The 15,108-nt window shown below is 55.4% G+C and overlaps 1 protein-coding gene across 16 annotated transcripts; it reads right to left on the reverse strand.

Moving 5' to 3' along the window:
* Nucleotides 1-791: 791 nt before the first annotated feature.
* CCDC157 (coiled-coil domain containing 157) lies at nucleotides 792-15,097 on the reverse strand. Of its 16 annotated transcripts, XM_027050782.2 has the most exons (15): nucleotides 14,885-15,092; nucleotides 14,042-14,144; nucleotides 13,282-13,350; nucleotides 12,039-12,152; nucleotides 11,733-11,885; nucleotides 9,419-9,677; nucleotides 7,513-7,684; nucleotides 6,109-6,754; nucleotides 5,318-5,395; nucleotides 4,753-4,943; nucleotides 3,259-3,435; nucleotides 2,925-3,093; nucleotides 1,716-1,855; nucleotides 1,216-1,304; nucleotides 792-1,128 (listed from the first exon to the last, which is right to left on the reverse strand). In XM_027050782.2, exons 6-15 carry the CDS (start codon nucleotides 9,664-9,666, stop codon nucleotides 879-881), a joined length of 2,160 nt encoding a protein of 719 aa, XP_026906583.2. In that variant the 5' UTR covers nucleotides 9,667-9,677; nucleotides 11,733-11,885; nucleotides 12,039-12,152; nucleotides 13,282-13,350; nucleotides 14,042-14,144; nucleotides 14,885-15,092; the 3' UTR covers nucleotides 792-878. The 16 variants fall into 16 exon arrangements, with proteins under 16 accessions (XP_026906583.2, XP_026906593.2, XP_026906592.2 ...); XM_027050792.2 differs by lacking the exon at nucleotides 12,039-12,152 and having other exon boundaries at nucleotides 3,307-3,435; nucleotides 14,885-15,097; XM_027050791.2 differs by lacking the exon at nucleotides 12,039-12,152 and having other exon boundaries at nucleotides 3,259-3,426; nucleotides 14,885-15,096.
* Nucleotides 15,098-15,108: the final 11 nt, after the last annotated feature.

Genomic DNA, 15,108 nt, shown 5'->3' on the forward strand with positions numbered 1-15,108 from the left:
TCACAGGAAGCTGAGAGTGCCTACCCTGAGAAGTCCTCGGTAAGGCCTTAGAGCTTATCCTTCACTGATGAGGTAACTTAGGGCAGGCTGGAGGCTTTGTGAGGAAAACTGGACCATGGGCCTGTTGTGGCTGGTAGCATCTATGCCCAGGTCTTAGGAGACAGGCCTGGGAAGCCAGGGCTTGCTGGGTGTCTGATTAGATGAGGCCTTGCCCTGCCTTCTAGGAATCCAACCTCCTGGATTTAGAAAACGCCTACATTTCTTGAAGGTGAACAGATCCTCGGTAAAAGGAGGGCTGCCTTTCTTGGGTCCTTAATGTCCTCATCCCAGATTCAGAGCTGGGGCAGGAGGTCCCAGGCCCAGTCTGGGGCTGGGGAAGGCTTCCCTGCCCTTTGCCTGCTTCTGTGAGCCCAGAGCCGGGACCCTGTTCTCTGACACCCTTCTGCCTCATACATCCTCACTGGGCCTACCTTGGCAGCTGCTCTCCTTCCCTGACATACCCCCTACCCTGACCTTGCTCTTCATTGGTAGGAATCACCGACTCCACATCACCCTTTTGCCCTTGCTGTGGGCCTTTCACCTGGCCCAGGTACTGGAGCTTCTTTCTGTCCTTGGTGTGCCCTCTTCTCCCATTGCCCTGTCAGGACAGAGGCAGGTAGCACCCATTTACTGAGGGCCCACAGTGTGCCAGGCCTCTCCTGGCAGGTGACCTGCATGACTGGGGACTAGGTGGTCCCTGCCCAGAAAGGGTAAGGAAGGACTCTTCCCCTGGCTCAGCCAGGCCTTTGAGATCAAGGTTGCTGTGGGCAGATGGCCAAGGCTTTATTACATTGAGTGGGTTGCCAGACACCTGCCCTCTAGCCCCACCCCACAGCAGGCTACGTGGGCCGCTCCTGGGGCTGATGTGCAGGGCTGGCCTGGCGTTGGCCTGGTGACAGTCTCCTCCTCAGCCTGGCCAAGGCCCGGATGGGGTTCTGAGCATAGTTGGTCGAGTGGGTCATGTCCTCCAAGGAGGGCTTGCTGGACCGGCTGCAGGGCTGCTGAGGTGGGGATGTCCGGAGCTGGCACGGTAGGGTCCTGCCCGCACTGGCTGTCCTGCTGCTGGGCAGGTGCTGCCTGTCCGGGGGCCTGAGGGAGGACCAGATGGCAAGATCCCCTCTGAGTGAGGGGGACCAGCCCACCTATCTGCCCCACCTCTGGCAAAGCCTTACTCACCCTGGGGATGCGTTCTGGGCCTGGGCCAGGGGCGCTGCTCCGTGGATGCCCTTGTTGTGAGGGGCCCAGAACTGGTCCTGTGGAATCAGCTGCAAAAAAAACCAATGTCAGAAAGGCTCAGGAAATTCTCTGTACTGTTCAGAGAGGGTATCATCACCATGGAGGAGAGGGAGGGCCCAAACCTGTACCCACACCCTTCCTCTGAGGGGCAGGGTTTGGGAAGCCTTCCAGGGCTACCCCAGCTGCAGTAAGTGTGGGACGTTTTGCTTTCTGACAAGCTCCAGGTTGCACTTGAAATAAAGGTACCAAGGACTGGAGGGGGAAATTCGGAGCTGGCAGGCACTGTAACACTCTCATGCCTGCTTGAAACCTGTGTAAGCCACGTGATGAGGCAGGCTTTCAACAGGTTCCCAGGGTGGGGTCTGAAGACCTGCCAGTTAGGTACCTCCTCCAAGTCTGCAAGGGTCGTCCCTCTCAGGTTGGGGAGCCAGGATGCCCACCTTAAGGCCGCCCTGCTGGGCTACTTCCCGGATTTTGGACAGCATAGACTGGAGCCGCCCATTCTCCTCCTGCAGGACCCAGATGCGGATGTCGTTGGCCTGCACCTGCCTCTCCATGTCGTCTGTAACATTGCCGGAGCCTATGGAGACAAGCTCTCTGGTACCTCACCCCAACCCGTGGAACAGGACCTCAGAGGGCACACATGCCAGCTGAGGTATGGCTTGGGTTGGTGGCCTGGCAAGCACAGGTGAGCTGAGCACAGTCAGTGAGTGCACTGAGCCTTCCACCTCATCTTCCTTCTCCTGAGGCCTTGTCTCTGTTTCCCACCCCTACTTGCTGGGAGGTGACTGCAGCATTGTAGAATCTGACAGCTGGGTGGGACCTCCAGCTCACTGAAGACTTTGTAACTAGGCAAGAGAGTGAATCTCTGCCAAAGCCGCCTGTTTTCAGAGGGCCAGAGACAGTGAGCTGTCCAAAGTCACACAGCCAGCTCTTCTTGGGTATGAGTCACAGGAATTCAGCAAAGACGTTCTTTCTCACCACTTGGGGGATGGAGGTTTCTTCTCTGACTCTATGAACCTGAGCAAGTTGTTGCTTGCTGTGGTTCTCAGTTTCACGGTTTGTAAAAGGGCTCTTGCCCGCCTTGTGGGGCAGATGAAGGGACAATGGAAGGGCCTGGAACACAGTGCTCAGGACCACTAAATTGTGGATCTTCCTGGCAGCCTTGCAAATGGATTCACCCCCATCCATTTGGGTGAGGGCTGGAGGGGCTGGAATGAGAACCCAGGTTGCCTGGCATCCAGTCCTCTGCTAAGATGGGTAACTAGCACTCCTGTGCCATGGGCTGCATGACACTGGACAACTGGGGCTGTACCCCTGGAGCTGGCTCCGTGGTGTGGTTTGGGGAGACACCAGGATGGGGGACACGAGGAAGTTGAGCAAGGACTGGCATGTGACATGGTAAAGAACACAGGCTGCGGTGTTACAACTGTACATTGGACTCAGCTGTGTGACAGTGGGCGGTCACCTCACCTCTGGGCTTCTGTGTCCCCATCTACACAGAGTGGATGATGCACTGTGTGTCCTGGGAACTCGGTAGGGGCCACGCTGCAGGCTGGGGAGTTGCAGACCCAGTGTCTTGCCCAGGTGAACCCTCAGCTGCCCGTCCGGGCCCTGATATGCCCTTTCCACCACCTCTGGGTCCCTACTTGGGATCTGGGCCTCGATGGGTCTGTGCAGGTCTGGGAAGGCCACCAGCAGTCGCTCCCGCTCCCTCAGCTCCACGAGCTCCTGTTCCATCCCCGATATGGTCAACTGCAGATCTGTTGTGGTCTGCTCCAGGCTTTGCTTCTCCCGCTGCAGGCTCTGCAGTAGCTCCTGGGGCAGGGAGAGCCTCGTCTTGTCCAAGGAATGGCTCCTGACTCCCCTGGGGACACCCCCTTCCCTTCCAGACAGGGGACTGGCCCACAGGCACTCAGCTGGCTGGATACCCTCTGGTGAAAGGGAAGAGCCATCCCACACCCTTGCCTTGCCTGCTCCCACCTGCTGGGCCAGGAGCTGGCTCTGCCCCTGCTCCCTCTCGCTCCGTACATTCTGCAGCTGCTCCTCCACGTGGGCCCGCTGGGCCTCGGCCTCGTCCAGGCTGCCCCGCAACTCCTCACGTTCCTGGTCCAGGCTGTCCAGCTGCTGCAGCAGGGCTCGCTGTTTGGACTGCAGGGACTGAGCCGGGGTGGGCAGGCGGGTGAGGCCCAGCCGGCTGGTACAAAGAAGGCTATGGTATCTTTGACCCTCCAAGCCCTCTCCCTTGTGCCCTGCCTGTGTAGAGGGGAGGCTGTGCACAAGCATGCAGAAGAAGGGGCACAGGGAACACAGCTGTATACCCTAATGTATACCCCCAGGCCAGTCAGGGCCAAGCCCCCCAACCTGCAGACCGCTGCCCCTTTGTAGAGCAGTTGGCCAATTCATTATCAGTCTCGCCCCCTTCTTTACAGTCACAGTCTCCACTCGGAGAGGCATTCTGGGCAATATGCTTTTCTTCTTCTCCTTAGGTCTTCAGTGTCCCATCAGCCCATGTCACTTGGGACCCACATTTCCTGACACCCACTGAGTGCAAAGCAGGAAGAACCAAAGCTGGTCCGTTCTGAGTCCTGGCTCTACCTCTGGCTAGCTGTGCAGCTTTGGCAATTTCCTTAATCTCACTGAGCCTGTTTCCTTATCCATAAAATAGGGATATGACAAGAGTATCTGCCTCCTTCTGTTGTGATGAGGAATAAGAACAAGAGGGCTCCAGAGGCTGAAACCTACCATCTGGATCACTACACACACCTTTTGCACGGTGACCATGACTGTTTGCAGGGCACTGAGAAAAGCACCTGCTTGCAGTTGACAGGCTTTCCCATACTGGGCCATGCCTGATGCTGGGGACTTCCACCTGGGGTCTTGGCTTCCCAAATGAGCCTCTGAGACTAAGAACAGTCAGGACAGTCCCCAGACCTATCCCTTTCTCTAGGTGGCAGGTTACTTGCTCCCTCAGCCATACTCTTGAGGGTTCCTGCAAGGTCCCTATGCCGAGGGCACAGCTGTATTCTGGGCTTCGGCTCACCCTTGCCCTCCCTATCCTTCCTCTGACTGATGGACTAATCACCAGCCCTTGGCATCCAGTTTAAAGGCCACTTCCTCCCAGAAGCCATCCTGGACTCCCACAGGCAGATGTGCTTGTCCCTCTGTACTCCTGCAGTACTTTTCCTGCCCCTGTTAGCCATCTGGCAGCAGAACTACGGTGGCCCAACTGCTTGTCCTCACTGGGTGGGGAGCTCCTCCAGAACAAGGCCTCCTTTGGCTATATCTGTTCCTGGATCACTGTTTCCCCAGGGCCCAGGGCTCAGGGAAAGGCTCAGACTCTTGGTAAAAATCAAACAACCTGGGTGCATGCTGGGGAGTAGGTACCCTACACGGATAACCCCCCATACCCCACCAATGGAGCTCTCTCTTCCTGCAGCCCACGTTGCAGATACCCTCAGGTGCTGGGGGCCTCACCTCCTGGTGGCGGACCATGCTGTCAACTCGGGCTTTCTCCTTGTCCAGCTCTGTGCTGGCCCAGCGGATCTGCTGGCTGGCCCCATCCAGCCGCCCTGCCAGCACCTGCACCTGCTCCTCCAGCCGGTGTACCTGCCTCTCGGCCTCTGCCCTGCGCTCGGCCTCCTCTTGAAGCTGCTGGGCCTTGGTCTCTGCAGGATTGGGTGGGCATGGGAAAGGGTAGTGCAGGGAAGCCTGGGTGCAAGTCCCTGTGCTGCCTCTGACCCGGATGGGACCTGAGGTGGGGTGCGGAGGGGTCTCATCTCTGGGTCTCAGTGTCCTCAGCCACAAAATGGGGCCCTGAACACTGCCTGAAGTGGGTTGTGAAAATAGAAGGTGCTCTTTGGGCGGGAGGTGGCACCCCAACTCTGGCCATCACCCAACAGCGTGGCCAGTCAGGCCCACTCTCCTTGTGGTTCCCTTTCTCTGCCCCAGAAGCCCAGGGGACAGAGATGGAGAGTGCTCATCCTGCTGCACCACCGAGCACATGGCACGGGGTTCAGGGCCACACGATGGGACTCCTCACCCACAGCCTGCATGGACTCCTGTTGCTGCTTCAGCTCCCTCTCCAGGGTGGCCACCTTCATCCTGAGGTCACTTGTTTCTATGGCAGCCGAGAGAGAGGGGTCTTTCAGAGGCTCCCTTGGCCCCGGCCAGTGCCTTCACACCCAGTGTACCCTGCAAAGCAGTGGCAGCTGTTGCCGTGCAGAGGGGCTCCCTGAGCTTGTAGAAGCTCTAGGGAGATGCCAGGAGGCCTGGGCCCCCATTTACCCTATCTACTGGCTGACTGCCATGCTTCTATACATCTCTGGGCCTTAGTGTCCTCCACAGAGGCAACAGGCTGAGAAAAGGCAGTGGCTTGCCCAAATCCGTCAGGCCACACCGCATCAGTGGGTGCTGGCCCATTTCTGGTGCCATAGCTGTACCTTTGCCTGACGGCTTCCACTGAAGCCAAAGAGGCTGCTCTGCTGGCTGGAGGTGCCAGGGGAGTAGCTCTGCCAGGAGCTACTTCAGCGACACCAGAGTGAGTGGATTAATTCCCTGGCTCCCTCACCCTCCTATGGGGCAGCTCTGAGGTGCGTGTTCTATACCACCAGCTCCAGTGTTCCCCGTTGGGATCAAGCTCCAGTTGCCTGCAGTGTCACCAGCTTGATGAGTTGCCTTCCCTCTGTGTCTCTTGCCCACTCCTTAGCCTGGGTTTCTTTACACCGACTACTGATACCTGCAGCCCTGTTGTGGGGGCTGCTTCTGGGAGAGCCCGCGCTAAGGCCATAGCAGAGCCTTGGGCACTAAGGGTCCGGGATCTGGGGCACAGACCTGTGAGCAGTTGCTGCTTGTTGCGCTCCCACTCCACCAGGTGCTGCGCGGCTTCATCTGCCTGTCGCCGCCGTTCCCCCTGCTCCTGCTGCAGTGCCTTCTCCAGCTCGCCCACCTGCTTCCTCAGTCCATCCTTCTGGCCCTCAGCCTCCTCCAGCTGGGCCCTAAGGGGCCCAACAAGCTGAGCGAGGGCCCCCACATGCTTACTGAGGCGTGTCAGGTCTTTGCTCTGCTCTGCCGCCCAGTGGCCCATGGTGGCGGCCGGCAGCGGCCTGAGCCCCATGTTGTCCTGCACCAGCTGCTGGAACTGGCCTAAGGACGAGGGCAAGTTCTGGCTCTGACATAGGCTGATGACCATGTTGCCCACCTCCCGCAGGCTTCCCTGGACACTGATGCATGCATCACAGGGCACCAGGGCCGTCTCCACAGTCTGGGAGTGGACGCTCCTACTGTTCTTGATGGTCCTGGCTGGACATTGCAGGGATACTCTGGCAGGGAGGCTGTCTGGCTCCTGGCAGGTCTGGGGCGAGCCCGGCATTGGGGAGGGGGGCTTGATGAACTTGGCAGTCACAAATTCAGGGCTCCTGGCTGGCTCACCCTTGGCTGTGGGCTTGGAGGTGAGGGTCTCCCCTTGGCTTACCCTTTTCTGTGGTCAGGAAAAGAAAGGGAAAGCAGATGAGGGAGACAGGCCTGGAAGGTGACCAGTTTCCTGGGGATATTGTGACAGCCTCTCCTGATATTCAGACCCTCATTATCTGACACCAATGTGAATGAGAGAGAGAAACTTCTCCTTTCTACTGGCTCAATTTACCAAGCCAAGGCCCCTTCTCTGCTGCCCCCTGCCCTAGGCTCCGTGTAGTTACATGCATGGCATTAGGTGTCTAACAGTGAAGCTGCAGCTGCCAGTTACTGGGGTCTTGCCTAGTGGACTTGCTTGCTGTCAGGTCACCGTAGCTGCTCGCAGTTTTCCTTTCCTCCCTGTTTCCTTTCCTCCCCCCTGTTTCCTTTCCTCCCCTTCACTGGGGATTTGTGAAGATTACGAGATAAGCCATAACAAACGGGGCTAACATTAACAGTATTACCCAACAACGCCCCGAGAGGTAGGAATTGCTATTATTCCCACTGTACAGATGAACAAACTGAGGTTCAGAGTAGGTAGGGATTTTCCCCAAAGTCCCATGCATAAAGAGCAGAGCCAGGTAGCCCAGACATGACCCCTGAGGCCTGCATTGCTAACTGCGTACTGTATTTGGCATTGATAGGAAGGCTCCAGAGTTGATACTATCTCCTTCAGGAAGCATGGGGCCAGCAAAGGATGTGGTACACACATGGTGTGCAAGGAAGCTGGGACTGCGGCAGGTATGAGGGTGGCCATGGTTGGGGAGTGGGGGGGAGCCAACCCACCTGTGGGGCTGCCTGCTTGTAGAGCATGCCCAGCCTCAGTAGGCTGTTCCAAAAGCACCGCGCTGTGAGCCCCACAGACATGCAGCGCCCCATGGCCTGGGCAGAGGGCACCGTTTGCTCTGAACCAAGGTTCTCCAAGTAGCTGGCACAGCTCTGAAGCAGCAACAGGAGCCTGTGGGCAGAGACGGGAGGGTCAGCTAGGGTAGAGTCTGGTGCAGGCATGCCTACACACCATGCAACTAGCAGCCTCTGGCTCTGAGGACTTAGAGGGCCTTAAAATGTGCTCTACTGGACCAGCTTCAAACCCAATCCAAGAGCCACTTCCTCTAGGAAGCCCTCCCTCAGGGCTGTGCTTGGGGGCCTTTTCCAGGCTTCCTGGGTAACAGCACTGCTACCTGGCTGTTCCCCACTACACTGGGATGCTCTGGGAGACAGGGTCTTGCTTCAGTTGTGCTGTGAGTGCTCGGAAGGTGCTGGGTGGGTGGCTGCATTACATCACATGGCTCAGAGCCTTCACCTTACAGAGGACAGAGCAGAGACTCTGAGAGGGGAAAGGGCCTGCCCACAGCTTCAGGGCGAGCATGCAGGGCAGGCGTGCCCTGGAGTTTCCTGATTCTAGTCAGGGTCTCCTGCAGGGCAAGCTGCTCCTGTGACATGGGACACATGAAGACAGCTGGGTGTCTATGTTAACCTCAGTGTTCAAAATTAGAGTCAGGCTACTTTTAAGGAAGAGAGGCATTAGAAGGATGAGCTTGGATCTGCATGGGAACCAAGCTATTTTAAAGGAAGAGGAATTATGTTTACAGAGCATACTGGGCAGGTAAGCCACCTTCTCTTGTTCCGAGTGCAGAAGGGTCATCCTAAACCCATCGGGGCCTTGGGCAGAGAAGGCCTGGGGAGGATGCACCAAATGCCTCCAGGGCCCACCCCTTTCTGGGCCAAGGTGTCTTCCTCTGTGAATGGGGACAGCTGTGTCTGCTGCAGGGCTGGGCAGCACTGGCGGGGCGGGGGGGGGGGGGGCAGGGGGAAGAGCCTGGAAAGAAGACAGAGCATGGCCTTGACAGAGGGAGTGGAGAAGACATGTCAGCAACAGCTTCCCCAGGGGCATAGGTAGACTGGGCCTTGATGGATGAGTGGGGCTTGGCCGGACCAGGAAGGGCTGGGCAGGGGTGCTCGAGCAGAGGGCACAGTGTATGTAAAGGCACAGAGAAAGGAAGGTGTGTTCTGTGCTTATCCGTGTTTAGCCTTTCACAGGCTCCAAATAATGCTTTCATACTGGGGGGTCATCCCCAGACCGCTGGTGTCCTTGCCTGTCAGGCCCCCATGACTTCGGTACGTGTATGGATTTGGAGCACAGGGAGCCTGGGTTTCGGGCCCCAGGAAGTGGAAGCCTGATGACCATGTTACGTTTAATGATTGTGTGGAAGTGGAGGGGCTTCAGGGCAATCTGCTGGCCTCTTCCCAGCAGGGCCAGAATCTGGAAAAACATATCCCATGTCTGACCTTGTGACACAGAGAATAGCATAGCCCACAAGACACCAGGAAAAAGAGCCTGGGATGGAAACTCTGAGCAGCAGCCGTGGTGTCCCCAAGGCACAGAAACCCTGAGGAGGCAGCGACGGCAGCTGGAGAGGCAGTTGTTGTGGTGGGGTCGCGGGGGGGGGGGGGGGGTGGGGGGGGGAGGTTGCTGGCAACCCCCTGAGGCAGGCACGATAGGAAAGTACAGCACGTGACAGAAGAGATCACTATGAGGGCCTTGAACTGACCAGCCTCCTGACAGGTACTCAGTTAAAGGTGATTATTGTCACCAACATTATCCCTGCTGAGGGGGATCCCAAGGCTGGTCTACTGGTTTAAGGGGCAGATGCCAGCATCCTGAGATCACCAGGTTTGGTGGGGCCCTCACCTGTCGATGACCAGCTCCAGCAGAACAGCATGGGACAGCTGCGTGAACTCGGGGTCACCTGGCACATGGTCATAGTGCTCTAGCAGGGCCACCATGTCCAGGTCGCAAGCCACACGGTCAGGGAACTTCCAGGAGGGGAAGCGCACAGGCCCAGCACGAGAGAACACATCCACAATGGCGCCCTGTAAGTCGGTGAGGTCCTTGCGCAGGCTGTCCATGCAGGACTGGCTGCCCAGCAAGTGCGCCATCCTCGTGGCTCCTGCTGAGCAGAGAGGATCCCCGTTAGCCAGAGCCATGTGGCTGCTGCTGGAGGAAACTTCCTAAAACCCCGATCTGCCCCGTTCTTAGGCCGAAAGTCCAACCTAGACCCTGGGGAAAAGTCTTTCCCAGGCCTGGGTCATGGGCCCTTTGGTACCTGCTGGTGGGTAGACTTTACCAAAGTCCCTCTCATCCCCCCAACGCGATGCCCACACTGCCAATTCCATAGCTCCAGGAGTCCCTCCAAGGGCCCAGGTGTGCCAGACCCCTGCTAAAGGCTGGGCAGATACAGCTATGAACAAGTACCTATAGTCCTTCTCTCCCTGAGCAAACCACTGAACAGGCAACTGACACCTAAAAGAGAGTGGTAGTTACAGGGTGACAGGAAGGGCTGGATCATGCTGGGCCACTGTCAGCTCCTGCCTGGACAGCTGCAGCATCTTCCAGCAGGGCCGCAGGTCTCATCCCTCCAAGTGACGCACTTCAGCTCTAGAGATCTGGGCCAAACCCGACCCGAGCATGTCACACCGGCCAACACCCCCTCAGGACTCCCTTGGGAGAAAGGCCACCTCTGGCCACATCTCCCCCACCGCCATACTCTGCGTCCCAACCACCATCAGCTCCAAACAGCAGTTCAAGTGCCAGCACTCATTTCTAAACCTGGGCCCAATCTGTCTCTCTGTCTATATCATGCTTTCCCCATTCAATTCCCATCACCCCGCTAATTCCTCTCATCCTTTGGGCTTCCTGGATATCACCTCCTTCAGGAAGCCCTCCCTGACCATCCTCTAGGGCAAGACACCAGTAAAAGTGCTCAAGCAATAATAAACATTATTCTTGTGATTACTATTATTAGCAGTAGCAGCAACAAAGACCATCCTTGTCTGGAGCCACTGCCTGCCTTCTATATGTCCCCTTTCCCCCTGCAGCCCATACAGAATGCTTCTTGTCCATCTCTGGAATCTGAGGACATCTGAAGAAAGTGACAAATGGTCCCTGGTCCTTGACTCAGAAGGTGGAGAAGCATGACACTGTCCTGCCCCTCCAGTGGCTCATCGCATGCCCTGCCAGTTTCACCCTCTTCCCTCTGTTCAGAGCTGGGCAGCCCTGGTTCTTCCCCACCCTGCAGCAGGGTCTCTTGTCCTTTGTGGGTTTCTTAGCAGCAGAAAGCACTTCCTTGTACCATAGCTCTTCCCTTCCCTGCATGGGCTGCTTGGGCAGTATTTAGGTCATGGTTGGTTTCCCTGATTCCCAGCAAGTCCAGGCCTGGTACAGAAGTTTCTCTTCCTCCAACCTATTTCTACCCCAACCTCACTCATCTCAGAAAATGGCACCCCCACTATGTGCAACTGGACACTTCCTTGTACTCCCTTCCTTTACCCTCACATCCAAGCGCCTAGTGCTGCCAATCCTGTGTCCAGACCACACTGAGAACCCACCACCGTGTTCGTTAGTGCTGCTCCACACCCCATCTTCTCTCTAGACCACCACCACCGCCTCCCTTAGGAGTCACCCTTGTCCCTCTGCCCAGCACCACCTCGTCCATTCATTCTGTATATGGCCAGAGTGATCATTTAAAAAGCAACTCACCCCCCAGCCTAGAACTCTTGAATGGCTTTCTACAGCATAAACACTGGAACACTTCCTTGGGCTCTGCCCCTGTGTGGTCTGTTCCCACTTCAGCATTTTACCATCCAGAATGTGCCCTCACCTTCCCACACTTTCTCTAGATAAGACACCTTCCTTCAGGTCCCGAGGCCAGGTGAGTTCACCTGTTACACATTCTCAGAGCACTCTGTTCTTTTCCCTCCCAGCATACACCACACTGGCACTGAATTATTATTTGAATAATTATTTGTAGTTAGCAGTCTGTTTCTCTACAAGTGCATGGACTGTCTTTTAAGTTCACTGTGGTATGACCTGGCCACCTGGGCTGAGAGACCTGAGGGACTGCTTGTGTCCACAGCTCCTGGGATGCTCAAAGGCACCCAGAGGTGATTCCTGAGGGCTGAGCTGGCCTCTCTGGCTTCCCAGAGGACTTGGGCCCTGTCCTCACCTCTGCACAGGTGCCTGCCAGTGAAGCTGAATGCCTGAGTATGTCTGGCTGTCAAACTAGCCTGTGGGCTCTGGGGTTCAGGGTCAGAGGCTCATCCGGGTCCCTGGCTTCCTATATCCAGTGCAGGGCTGGCCCCAAGTAGCTCTTCAGTGTCTGGGAATGGATGAAGGCAAGAGTGAGTGAGTGGGCACTCGGCGAGACTTCCTGGGGTGGGGTGGGGGCAGGGAGGAGCCTGTCCCAGAAGAAGAAGAGGATGTCCCAGGCTAGAGGAATGGAGTGAGAGAAAGCACATGTGGGGCCACCTACCTTGAGCCTGAGCACAGAGGTTGTACTTTAATGGTGTTAGGCCCTGACCACAAGGACCTAGTGTGTGTTACTTCCTGAATCTGCCTCCTTTACACAGGTGAGGAACCTGAGGCTCTGGAAAGTTAGGGGATTAACCCGAGGTCACTCAGGGAGCTAGGATTCTTGAGTCCAACATTTCTGCTCTGTCTTCAGGCCATGCTGCTTCTAGAGCAGCACTGTCCAAAAGAATTGTAATGCTAGCCTTATATGGGATTTTAAATTTTCTACTAGCCATAAAAAAGTAAAAAGAAACAGGTAAGTTAGTTTTAACTATATATTTTATTTAACCTAATAAACCCCAAATACTCTCACTCCAACATGAAATCAAAATAACATTATTAAGGAGATTATTTTACAGTCTTTTCCACATTTGGTCTCAAAATCCAGTGTCTATGTGACACAGCACATTTCAATTTGGACCAGCCACCATCTTCAAATGCACCACCACATGGACTGGTGGCTACTGTACTGGACAGTACAGGTATAGAGGGTCACATCCTGTGTGTTCACGAAGCAAATGGTGACTGAGCACCTATGAATGCTGGGCACTGTGTCAAGAATACAGACAGAGAAGGACACACAGAGCCCTGTCCCCAGGGACCACCTCTGAGGACCCCTACGGGGGGCAGGTCTTTGGTGTGTCAGTTCTGTCAGTTCCACCCACGGGGCAATGAGTATCCACCCTACAACACTCATAAACACACACTGGCCCACATCCCGCAAACTCATGTTGCCGTGGTGACCGCCTCTCGTGAGATATTGCCACCTGTGAGATTTTATTTATATCCCCAAGGAATGAGGCAGAAACAAACAAAAAACAGACTGAAAGATTCTGGGTTTCCTTCCTGGAATGGGAGGGAGGAAATAAATAAGGCAAGCAATCCCATCCTGGTGGGAGGCATAGGCAGGTGGCAAAGCACCTGGAACTCAGGAGCTTGCTTGTGAAGACATCAAGAAACACTGACCTATGGGGCGCCTGGGTGGTGCAGTCGGTTAAGCGTCCGACTTCAGCCAGGTCACAATCTCGCGGTCCGGGAGTTCGAGCCCCGCATCAGGCTCTGGGCTGATGGCTCAGAGCCTGGAGCCTGTTTCCGATTCTGTGTCTCCCTCTCTCTCTGCCCCTCCCCCGTTCATGCTCTGATGCTCTGTCTTTCTCTGTCCCAAAAATAAAAATAAACGTTGAAAAAAAAAAAGAAACACTGACCTGTTCACCCTCAAATAACTATAGCTGCCATCTGGGACCATTTGAGATACCAACTCCTGAACTCTGGTTCTGTTAAGTAGAACAAATGCCAAAGCATCAGTAATATGTGAAAGGAAAACAACACTGAAAAATATCCAAGGTTACCACCCGTCGTTTTCTTCTGAACACTAGAGATTTGCAGTTACAAATGTGTTTTGAGAACCACTTAGTTTTGTGTCAAGTGAAGAAGCATTTGACATGGGCTTTCTCTGTAATTCCTGGGTCTTGAGTGGAACCCTCAGCCTGAAGCTGCCAGCCCTGTACTGACTGAGATCATATAGGTGATGGCACTAATTGTGCTAACATTGCCCTGAGGAAGGAGCAGCAGCTAACCCTGCCTCTGAGTTCCCTCATGCTTAAGGTGGACTTTTGACTTGCAGAGAAGGGAAGGGGCCTTTCTTCCACTCCCATTCAACATGAAAGCTCTTTCCTTCTCTGAGCCATAGGACCCTACCCCTCTGGTAAAGATTATGCCCACCTCTGGGGTGCCTGGGTGGCCCAGACTGTTAAGCGTCCGACTTCGGCTCAGGTCATCATTTCAGGTCATCATCTCGAGGTTCTTGGGTTTGAGCCCTGCGTCAGGCTCTGTGCTAACAGCTCAGAGTCTAGAGCCTGCATAGGATTCTGAGTCTCCCTATCTTCCTGCCCCTCCCCAGCTCGCATTCTGTCTCTGTCTCTCAAAAATAAATAAACGTTTAAAAAAAAAAAAGATCTTGCCTACCTCCTGGCCAGTGCCCCTGCTGAGATTCAAGGTCATCAAACACTTTGGAAATTCTAAAACGAGTTGTCAGCCTCTGACTCAGGATTGCTAATTGCCTGGATCCCTGGGGATAATAAAGGACCTGAAGACAAAGGAATAAGTAGCTGCACTAGTAAAGGAACAAGAATGGGTTTGGATTTCCACTCCACCAACTCAAAACTTCACTGTTCTCATCTGTAAATAAGTTGCTATAAGAAATAAATGACGTAAAGCATGTAGTGTTTGGCACAGGGTCAATAAATCCTAGCTATCATCGTTCTACATTAATAATAACAACAATGACATAAACCAGCTATGGAGTGTGTGTGTGTGAGTAAGAGGGCTAGGGTAAGACACTTGGGAGGGCATCTCTTCCTACCCGGGCTCCATTTCACAGGTGAAGAAACTGTTAAACTATCCAGACAGGGCAAAAGCCGGCCCGGATTCAGGAGCTGGGAGGGAGGGGTGACGGGACAAAGAAGACAGTATCTCAGGAGAGGAAGTGGAATGGGCGGGATTCGAGGTGAGCCTCGGGGAAGCTAGGGTCAGCAGGAACGCACCTGAAAAGGTATTGATTTGAGATGGTCTGTGGGGCTTGAGGGCGGGACTATGGGAGGTAGAGGGTGGAACCTAAGAAAGGCAGTCCCACGGGAAAAGGGACCAGTGGGAATTAGGGCTTGGGACTTGGGAAGGGGGTATAGAGGAGGTGGACCTGAAGCAAAAGAGGAGTTTAAGGGAGAAGGAAGGCGGGGTTTTCAGAAGGCAGTCTCGAGGGGAAGGGGCTCTCCAAAGGGACAGGCCAATGTGAGGGAGCGAGGAACCCACCTTAGGACTAAAGGAGAGGGGAGCCAAGGTCGTGAGGTGCGGGCGGAGAGTGTCCGGAGGGTGATATAGGACGTCTCCCCAGTCTCCTGCGTTGCAGCCTCAGCCCCAGTGTCTGGTCGGCTCATGAACTGTCCCCTGCGCGCCTGCTGCTCCTGTGATCGCCTACAAATCCTAGCCTGGTGCCCCGACCGCTGCCATGGCAACGGCGTCTCGCGCCGGCAGCC

This window comes from Acinonyx jubatus, chromosome D3 (genome assembly GCF_027475565.1).
Source record: "Acinonyx jubatus isolate Ajub_Pintada_27869175 chromosome D3, VMU_Ajub_asm_v1.0, whole genome shotgun sequence".
Lineage (NCBI taxonomy): Eukaryota > Metazoa > Chordata > Mammalia > Carnivora > Felidae > Acinonyx > Acinonyx jubatus.